The sequence below is a fragment of the Megascapheus bottae genome, chromosome 37 (assembly GCF_031878675.1).
Source record: "Megascapheus bottae isolate mThoBot1 chromosome 37, mThoBot2.hap1, whole genome shotgun sequence".
NCBI classification, from domain to species: Eukaryota; Metazoa; Chordata; class Mammalia; order Rodentia; family Geomyidae; genus Megascapheus; species Megascapheus bottae.
In genome coordinates, this window is record NC_143545.1 from 1457851 (window position 1) to 1467403 (window position 9553).

Genomic DNA, 9553 nt, shown 5'->3' on the forward strand with positions numbered 1-9553 from the left:
ACACACAGTCAGTGGTCATTCTCTAACCCCCATGTGTACGGTACAGGGTCACACTGCAGAATGGCAGGGTAGGAGATGAATCTTGGAGAGGGGGGGAAGGAAGGAGGGAGGGAGGGAAGGAAGGAAAAAAAAAAGGGGAAAGAAGGAAGGAAGGAAAGAGGAAAGGAAATGAAGAGAGGATGGAGGGGAGGACGGAGGGGAGGAAGAGGCAGCGGAGGTGGACTGGAGGCGCTTGTGCGTGGAGGACTCTGGACTGAGTGGTGTTTTCCTCGGTTGTGCAGTCTGTGCTGAACCAGGATTTGCTCTAAAGCCCGAATCGTCCAGCTAAGACCCCACCCCACCGCAGAAGGGCAACCATGGCCTGGCCGGGGGGGGGGGGGGGGGGGGGGAGAGAAGACTCCCCCTCTTCCCAGCATCCGTCGTGGGGCTCAGGCACGTGGGGCGTGTGACCAGGTCCCAGGGGCCCAGCATAGGATGGGAATAGGCAGGCCGCCCCTGTCTCTGGTCTCTGCTGGTCTCATCTGGAGCCCAGGATGGGGGTGGGGGTGGGGGGGAGATGGGCTCTCCTGCCTTGACCCCGTCTCTTTGGGGTCAAAGTTTGTCCCAGAGGGGTTCAGCGCCCCCAATTCCAGCTTAACTTTTTTTGTCATGTGTTAAGCGCCTTCAATTCTGCCCAATAAAGGCACTGGCTGAACATGTGAATTCTCCTCTTTTCCTTACCTCCCTCCCTCCCTCCCTCCCTCTAGTTGTTTGCTCTCATGGGTGAGGATTGGAGGGGAGGGGTAGGCCTCCCCTCCTCAGCTCATCCCATTTTAAATCTGAACACCCCCCCTTCTGGGTTGACCAGACCCTAAAAGAGAAGAAATGTTAACGTACCCGTTATCAGAACCGTAATAAGCAGCAGCACACAGGCAATCTTGTTTAGGTTTATAAACAGCCGCCCAGTCTGGGGGAGACCCCTGGAACTGGGGATTGGAGCCAAGGGGTGCTGAGAGAGCCCCCCACTGCCCCCATCTCTGCACAAAGCTGGCTGGACTGGCCAGAAGGCTTGTCTCTTTTTCTCTCTGAGCCTGGAATCACCGGGGAAGTCTTGGTGACAGATGTCTGATGTTGGCAGGGCGTGTGCCAGCACACATCTCCTCCGTGGTGCCCCTGGAAACTGGGGTGCAGCCCTCTTGCTCGGGGCCTCCGGCTGGGGTTGGAATTTCCTTGTGGGTCCAGTGGCTGTGCAGAACAGATGGCTTTCAGGCTGTGCCTTGGCTGGGCTGAGGCTCCAAGTGGAATGGGGTGACAGTGGGGTTCCACGGCTCCCCACAGCTTTCTTTGATCTTCCAAGCGCAAAACACAGCGGCCTCTGAGTCGAGGGGAAAAAGCCCAAAGCAGAGGCAAGAAATCACTCAGCCGCAATTCCCAGTGGATGCCGGACCTTCTGGTTATGTTTTAGTATTGAGTGTGTGTGTGTGTGTGTGTGTGTGTGTGTGTGTGTACTGGGCTTGAAGCCACAGTGTCACTTTCCACTTTTTCTATGTATGTTATACTGAGGAATCGAACTCAGGGCTTCGTGCATGCTAGGCGAGCACTCTAGCTCTAGGCCACACTCCCAGCCCCAAGACCTTTTTTTCTTTCTGATCCTGGAGTAGGAAAGGGTCAGGGCCTGGGCGCTGTCCCTGAGCTCTTCAGCTCAAGGCTACCACCCTGAGCCACAGCCCCACTTCCCATTTTCGAGCGGTTAATTGGAGATAAGAGCCTCCCAGTCTTTAGTGCCCCAGGCTGGCTTTGAACCTTGAGCCTCAGATCTCAGCCTCCGGACCAGCTAGGATGACAGGCGTGAGCCACCACACCGGCCCCATTCTTGATTTTTATGGGCTATCAGTAATCTGACCAAAGTTAAAGTGACTCTTTTCAGTGGTGGAAAGATGAGGAGTTGAGGTTTGAACCATGCAGGATTAAGGTCTTTTGTCTGGAAGATTCCTCTAGGTTTTGTGGCTGTTGTTCTGGTTCTTTTTCTTTCCAGTGCCTCCCACACGCTGGGTAATTCGAGCTACCAACCCTTTTTCCGGAGTGGTAAAGTTTAACGAATGTATTTTGGTTTTTTGGTCAGTCATGGGACTTGAACTCTGGGCCCGGATGCTGTCCCTGAGCTTTTCAGCTCAAGGCGATCACCCTTAAGCATGGAAGATAAGGCCTGGATGACAAAGTTCTGTTCCAGGTGGGCAAAGGGGATGCCCACCCTTCTCCCTCAGGCGATGAGTGTCCCTGATAGGTTACTACACCTGTCGGTACAGTTCCTGGGACTGGGCGTTTCCTGTGACCTTGCCCCGCCCGGCCCTGCTCCTGTGTAGACCTGGACCAGCCTCAGGCGCCTTGATATGGCGCCACGTGTCCCCATTCCCCCATTTTGTCTCTCTCGGTGTCCATCCCAATCCAACTCTCCCTGGGAGCCGAATTGGTTTGCTGGTATTGTTTTTGTTCCTTCTTTCCTCTCCGGCCTTCACGGCTGAGTTTCCTAATAGCATTAATAAGCTTTGGGTCTTTGAGACAGGAAGAGAAAGAGGCAGAGAGAGGGGAGGAGGGGGGGGGTTGGCAGTCTGTCCTTGGGTCCAGGTGGCTCTGAACCAGTCTGGGTGGAGATTGACAGATTTAGGTTGCTTCTCTAAGAAAAATGACCGGGATTCACGGTCACATAGAAAGGACAAGGAGACTCCAGGTCAGTAGCTCAGAGCCGGAACTTGTGCTGGCAGAAGATGAGGTTTAGAGTTGCAGCTACACATAAACAAGGGAGGGGAAATTGCACTGTGGGGAGTGGCAGCCATCTGTGATGGCAGCTGCCCACCTCACCTGTCTTCAGGTAAAGGCCTGAGTCATCTGATTTCGGGAAAAGGCAATTTGTTTTTTTCTTTTTGGCCGCAGGGCTGAGGTGGCAGACTGGGGGAGAAGATGTCTCCGATGGGCCAGCGAAAAGGCGGGGTGGGGTTGTGGTCCAAGTGGTAGAGCACCCAGCCTTGGGGGGGGAGAAATTTAAAATAAATAAATAAATTAGTTAATTAATAAAAGAGATCCGGGACAGTGTCCAGGTCCCGAGTTCAAACCCCAGGACCGGCATCAAAAAAAGAAAAAAAATAATAAAATAAAGCAAGGCCAGCAAAGCCCTGCAGCTCACAGCAGCGGGAAGAAATCACAGCCGCCCCAGGTCAGGCCCGCCCCGCGCCTGCCAATCACGGGCCCGAGGGCGGGGCCCTGCGCGGCCGCCGCCAGCCAATCACGGGCTCGCGCGCCGGCGCCCCGCCCCGGGGCGGGGCCTCGCCGCCAGCCAATCCCCGCGTCCCCGCGCCCGGCCCGCGCCCCCGATTGGCCTGCCGGGCGTGACGTCACGGAGGCCGGCGGAACCGGCCGCTGGGCTGGCGGAGCGCGGCGGGCGGGCGCGGCGGCCCCGCAGTCCGCAGCCGGCACGCCGGGTGGAGGTGTCCGCGCCGGGCGCTCCGTGGTCGGGACGATGCCTCGCTTCGCCCTCATGGTCGTCCGGCAGTGAGTGCGGCGGGGGTGTCGCGGGCGGCGGCGGTGGGCTCCGGGTGCTTTCCCTTAGGTCCGATCGTCAGATCCCACCGCGGGGCTCCGGTCAAGACGGGGCGGAGCGGGGGTGGGGGGGGTGGTGAGCGCTCGATCTGGGGTCCCCGAGGCCCAGGGCGATGCCTGCATCACCCCCGCCCCCGTGGAGGGTCCCAGAGGTTTGGGGGTGACCCCTGACCCCCCCAGGACCCCCACTCCCTGACCCCCCACCTCCTGACTCCACCCTCGGGCCCCCACTCCCTGGCCCTCTCCACACCCCTTCACCTTCAATCCCCAGGCCCCCACCCCTTTGACCTCCCCCTGACCCCCACCCCCCTGGCCCCCACTCATACAGATATGGGGGGGACTGAGGTGGTGGAGGAGGTGGGGGGCTGCTGGACTTGGGGCTGGTCCTCAGGGCCTGGGCGCTGCCCCTGGTCCTTTTCACTCCAGACTGGCGCTCTACCACTCACGCCACTGTTCCACTTTGGCTTTTTGCTGGTTCATTGGAGAGAAGAGTCTCAGGTCCCTTTTGTATCAGGGCTGGCTTTGAACCTCGATCCTCAGATCTCAGCCTCCTGAGTAGCTAGGATGACAGGCGTGAGCCACCACGCCCGGCTTGGTTTTAAGCATATCTTGCTCTGGCTGGGATTTGAGCCTCTGTGCTCAGACCGCAGCCTCTGGGGTGGCAGGCATGAGACACGGGGCCAGGCCTCTCTGTAGGCCTTGTGAAGCAATGGCTGCAGGACCCCCGACTGTCAGGGACGCAGGCCTGCGTGGTGAACATTGCCTGTCCCAGGCCTATAAATGGTTGGTCACGAGATCCCTCCCTTTGCCTCCCGTTGGCATAGGTGTCTGGAGCTGATGTTATTTCTGACTCCTTCTCCCTCTGCCTCCCTGGCCGTCTGTGCCCTGTCACCAGCCCAGCCACGTGGGGTGGGGTTGGGGTGGGGGGAGACAAAGACGTTTATAGTTAAACAGGGTCCTCCTTTTGCCATCACCTGCTCCCCAAGCCCAATCCTCAGGCCTGGCATCAAGGGTTTACCCCAGTTCCCTGATGGTGGCATCTCAAGCCTGCGCAGACGTTTCCTGTTCCTGTGTGCAAGCTCTGCCCCCTTACACACGTGCCTGCTGGCCAATGGAAGCCAGAAGTGACCCCGTACCTCTCCCCTGCCCCCCCCCCCGAAGGAAATCCTTTTGCCCCTTTTCTCCCCTTTGCTGGAAAATAATGAGCTAAGAAGGGGCAGTGCCTTTACAAACCCCAGACAGAATGGCCCAGATTCCGGGTTTTCTTTTTCTGTGTGTGTGTGTGCAAGTCCTAGGACTTGAACTCAAGGCCTGGGGGTCTTTTCACTTGAGGCAGGTGTTCTACCACTTGAGCCACAGCTTCATTTCTGGCTTTTTTATGGGGGGCAGAGGGAGATTCATGGGGCTTGAATTCTGGGCCTGGGCGCTGTCCCTGAGCTCTACAGCTCCAGGCTACCGCCTGACCCTTGAGCCACCGCGTCACTTCTGGTTTTCTAGTGGTGAATTGGAGTCTTAGGGTTCTTTAGTGGCCAGGCTGGCTTTGAACCTCGATCCTCAGATCTCAGCCTCCTGAGTAACTGGGATGACAGGCGGGAGCCACCGGTCCCCGATGCTATTATTATTAGTAATAGAAGTATTGTCTCCGTTTATTTATTTTATGCCTTGAACTCAGGGCCTGAGCACTGTCCTTGGACTTTCTCAAGGCTAGAGCTCTACCACTTGAGCCACAGCACCGCTTCTGGCTTTTTCTGTGTCTGTGGTACTTACTGAGGCAGGCACTCTACCACTAGGTCACTCTCCTGGCCTAGCACAGTCTCCTTTTCCACTTACATGGTATTCCGCTAGGTAGAAGGCCACTGTCTGCTGTCCTAAGTCATTCACGCATGGTCATTTTAACCTTGTTTTTTTTTTTGCTGGTCTCAGGCCTGGGGCCGCAGTCCCTGACCCTCTTTATGTTCAAGGCTGGCGCTCCACCACTTGAGTCACAGTTGCACATCAGGTTTTCTGGTGGTTCGTTGGAGTTAAGAATCTCATGGGTTTTTCTTGCCCTGGCTGGCTTTGAACCGTGATCCTCAGATCCTGGGCGCTGTCCCTGAGCTCTAGAAAGAAAACTGGAAGCTCTATAAGAGCTGAGCTTTGACACACTTAGAACTGGGCCCCGGGCCCCGGGCGATTCAGGGACTGAATGCTTTTTCCCTCCCTGGTTTCTTCCTTTCAAAAACCTGTGGCCTTCGTGTTGATTTATGTGTTGTTTGATTCATTTTTCCTTCTTTTCTCTTTCAGTGGAGAAACCAGACTCAACAAAGAGAAAGTCCTTCAAGGTGGGCTTTAGCTGCCTGCTTGGGTGGGGAGGGAGGGGCCTATGGCGAGGCCATCCAGCCTTGAGTACAGAGCCCAGGGACAGGCCCCAGGGTGCTGAGTTCGAGCCCCAGTCTGCATCGAATCCTCGAAGCGGGCTCGGGCTAGGAGGTGTGTGTGTCTGCAGGGCAGGGCGTGGACGAGCCCCTCTCCGCAGCAGGGGTGCAGCAGGCTGCCGCTGCCGGCCGTTTCCTGAGCGGTGTGGTGTTCACACATGCCTTCTCCAGCGACCTCACGAGGACCAAGCAGGTGAGTTTCAGCCTTCACCAGCAAAAACTCAGACGGGAGGCATTGCTCAAGTGGTCGAGCACCATGTGTGAGCCAGAATTCATCCCTGAGGATTGAATTCACATGGTGGTGTCAGCATCGAAAATGGAAAGAAAGGTCAGGAGGCATACACCGGAGGGGAAAGGACCCAGAAACAGGAGTTGGCTACAGAAAGTGAATAGACTTGGGTTTACGTCTTTCCAGGCAGTGTCTTCCTGGGTCTTCGGGTGGGGATTACAGGCGGGTTGGTGGCACTGAGAGATGGGGCAGAGCCCTGCAAAGTGCTTTGCGGGGCTGTGTTCTAATAAAACTTTATTTATTAAAGTTTGTTTCTGACCCACGGGCGAATGGAGTCACAGGAGCTGAAACCCAGGCCTTGTGCAGACCCCGCCAGCACTGCCAGTCCTGGGCTTGAGCTCAGGGCCTGAGCACTGTCCTTGGGTTTTCTCAAGGCTAAAGCTCTACCACTTGAGCCTCAGCACCACTTCTGGCCTTTTCTGCATATGTGGTACCAAGGAATCGAACCCAGGGCTTTGTGTATGCTAGGCAAGCACTCCACCACTAGGCCACACGACCAGCCCCCTTTTTTCCTTTTTTTTTCTTTCCAGACAATTCACGGGATTCTGGGGGAAAGCAAGTTCTGTAGACACCTGCCGGTGACGTATGATTTGAGGCTTCGGGAAAGGGTGAGTGGCGTCCCCCTGGCTGCTCTGTGCATGGAGCAAATTTCCACCCAATCACAGGCTTAGCCCGTGGCTTCCATGTCAGTGCACTGCCTGGTCCTGGTGGCTCACGCCTGTCACCCCAGCCACTCAAGAGGCTGAGAGCTGAAGATCGAGGTTCAAAGCCAGCCCGAGCTGGCAAGTCCCCGTGAGACTCTTATTTCCAATGAACCACCAGAAAACCAGAAGCGGAGCCGTGGCTCAATGTGGTAGAGCGCCAGCCTTGAGCTGAAAAGCTCAGGGACGGCGCCCAGACCCTGAGTTCAAGTCCCACAACCGACACAAAGAAAAAGAAAAAGAAATGTTACAAATTCCCTGTGCATTATAGAAGAAGTTTTAAGAGTTTAACCCAGTATTGGAAAATCTCCCTCCCCAATCCTGCCCTCCTTCTGAGCACACGTGTTGTGTGTGTGTGTGTGTTTGTGTGTGTGTTTGTGTTTGTCAGTCCTGGGGCTTGAACTCAGGGCCTGGGCACTGTCTTCCGGCTTTCTCAAGGTTGAGCTCTACCACGTTGAGCCGCAGTGCCATTTCCAGCTTTTTCTGTGTATGTCGTACCGAGGAATCGCACCCAGGACTTTGTGCATGCTAGGCAAGCACTCTACCACTAGGCCACACTCCCAACCCATTTTGTGGTGTGTGTGTCTGTCTATCTTGTGGTACCAGGACTTGAACTCAGGCCTGGTACTTGGGCAGGCAGGCACTCTACCACTTAAGTCACGCTTCTGGACATGCTTTTCCAGCAGAGGATTTTGTGTGTTTGGGGCTGGGCTGGCCTCCAGCCCGGGGGCCCTCCTGGGCTCTGCCTCCAGGGTAGCTGGGCTTGCAGGCCTGAGCCCACCTCCCAGGGCCTTCCTTTCCCTAAGTGCCGTGGAACTGACCCCAGCCAGGACATGTCTGGGTGTGGTGGGAGAATGGTTCCCCTCACCCAGGCGGGCCCCGTAGCCCTGCCCCGTCTGAGACGCCCCTGTCTCGTGCCCTGTTGCAGAAGTACGGGATCGCGGAGGGTAAGGCCCTGAGCGAGCTGCGGGCCATGGCAAGGGCAGCAGGGGAACAGTGCCCGGCCTTCACCCCGACGGGAGGAGAGACGCTGGCACAGGTGCGTGGAGCGAGGGGAGGGGGGGTGGTTTAGAGTTGGCAAGACGCCAGGCGGCACCTGGTATCATTTCTTCTCTGGCTTGGGCACCACTTGAACCCAAGGCCTTGCACCTTTGGCTCCGTCTGCTTGCTCTTGGTTGGTGCTCTACCCCGTGAACCACGCCTCCAGTCCTGCTTTTTGCTGGTTATTATTTTAGGAGGCCTTCTCCCTTCCTGGGTGTGAGCCTCCCCTTCCTCTTTCCCCCTGCCCCCCGCCAGCCATAGTCCACAGCCATGGACTGTGCGCCCCCACATCCAGAGGAGGAAAGAGGACTTTCTACCCCGCCTGGCCTTGAAGCTCAGTCTCCCTTATCTCTGCCTCCCAGTTAGCTAGGATTACAGGCGGGAGCCACCACGCCCAGCTTGGTTTTACTCCTTATCTGTTGGTAGGTGAAGGTCCGTGGGAAAGATTTCTTCCAGTCACTGTGCCAGCTCATCCGGGAGGAAGCGGCGGCGGCGAGCCGAGGCCCGGGGAGCCCCAGCGGGTGTCTGGAGGCGTCCCTGGCGGAGGTCGTCCCCCTGGGACAGGACGGCAGCTGGGCACTGACCTCGCAGGCCGCGGGCCCAGGCCTGGACGCCAGCGTCCTGGTCGTCACCCATGGTGCCTACATGAGAAACCTGTTCGATTATTTCCTCACCGACCTCAAGTGTGCCTTGCCTGCCGCCCTGGGCAAATTCGAACTCACGTCCGTCAGCCCCAACACGGGCATCAGCCTGTTCCTGGTGTGCTGTGAGGAGGGCCAACGCCCCACGCTGCAGTGTGTTTGCATGAACCTGCTTGACCATCTCCAAGCCACGGCCGGGACCCCTTGAGGCAGGTCACCCTCCCTCCCCGCCCCGCTTTATTTCATCCCTTCTGCTGGTCCTGAGACTCGAACTCGGGGCAGGGGCCTCAGCTTTTTGCACTCGAGGCGGGCACGCTCTCCCATCTGAGCCGCAGCACCGCGCCTGGCTTTCCCCGGTTCTTTGGAGTTGATGAGGTTTATGGACTCGACTGCCCCAGGCTGGCTTCGAACCCCACCCTCAGGTCTCAGCTTCCAGGGTGGCTGGGAGGACAGGCTGGAGCCGCCGGCCTCCCCTCACCATCTGTCTTCCAACACCATCTTTCCTGGAGCTCAGCTGCCTCTGGGGGCTGGAGGAGGGTGGGGACCCTGGGTTACAAGTTGGGGTGCTGTGAACCCCAGGTTTCTCCTCCCGTGGTTTTGTTCTGAGAATTGTTTTTATTTTAAATGACTTTCTGGTCAATTTCTTGGGCTCTTGGTAGGAGTCTGTGTGTGGGTTCGGCTCCTGGGCTGACTGTCCCGTGTCCAGGTGGTTGCGTGGACGGTCAGGTGGCCATGGAGCCACGAAGCCTTTTCCCGGGGAAGCAGTGGTGGAGTGGGTTTCTTTCTTGCGTGGTGAGAGCCGAGGGCTGAGAAGTACCCGGGGCAGGGAGGCCACGAATCCCCCGGCCTCGCTCCCATATCCACCCTCCATCCGTCCACCTCCCCTGTCCCCGC

The 9553-nt window shown here is 57.4% G+C and overlaps 1 protein-coding gene across 1 annotated transcript; it reads left to right on the plus strand.

The window, feature by feature from the left end:
- The first annotated feature begins 3391 nt into the window (after positions 1 to 3391).
- Positions 3392 to 9297, plus strand: Tigar (TP53 induced glycolysis regulatory phosphatase). Its single transcript, XM_090325062.1, has 6 exons — positions 3392 to 3525; positions 5857 to 5894; positions 6059 to 6180; positions 6807 to 6884; positions 7906 to 8016; positions 8445 to 9297. Exons 1-6 carry the CDS (start codon positions 3494 to 3496, stop codon positions 8865 to 8867), a joined length of 804 nt encoding a protein of 267 aa, XP_090181188.1. The 5' UTR covers positions 3392 to 3493; the 3' UTR covers positions 8868 to 9297.
- Positions 9298 to 9553: the final 256 nt, after the last annotated feature.

Coding starts and splice junctions, on each gene's coding strand:
- Tigar (XM_090325062.1), top strand. CDS start 3,494: ATGCCTCGCTTCGCCCTCATGGTCGTCCGGCA. Junction 3,526..5,856: donor GCCCTCATGGTCGTCCGGCA/GTGAGTGCGGCG, acceptor TTTCTCTTTCAG/TGGAGAAACCAGACTCAACA. Junction 8,017..8,444: donor GAGGAGAGACGCTGGCACAG/GTGCGTGGAGCG, acceptor ATCTGTTGGTAG/GTGAAGGTCCGTGGGAAAGA.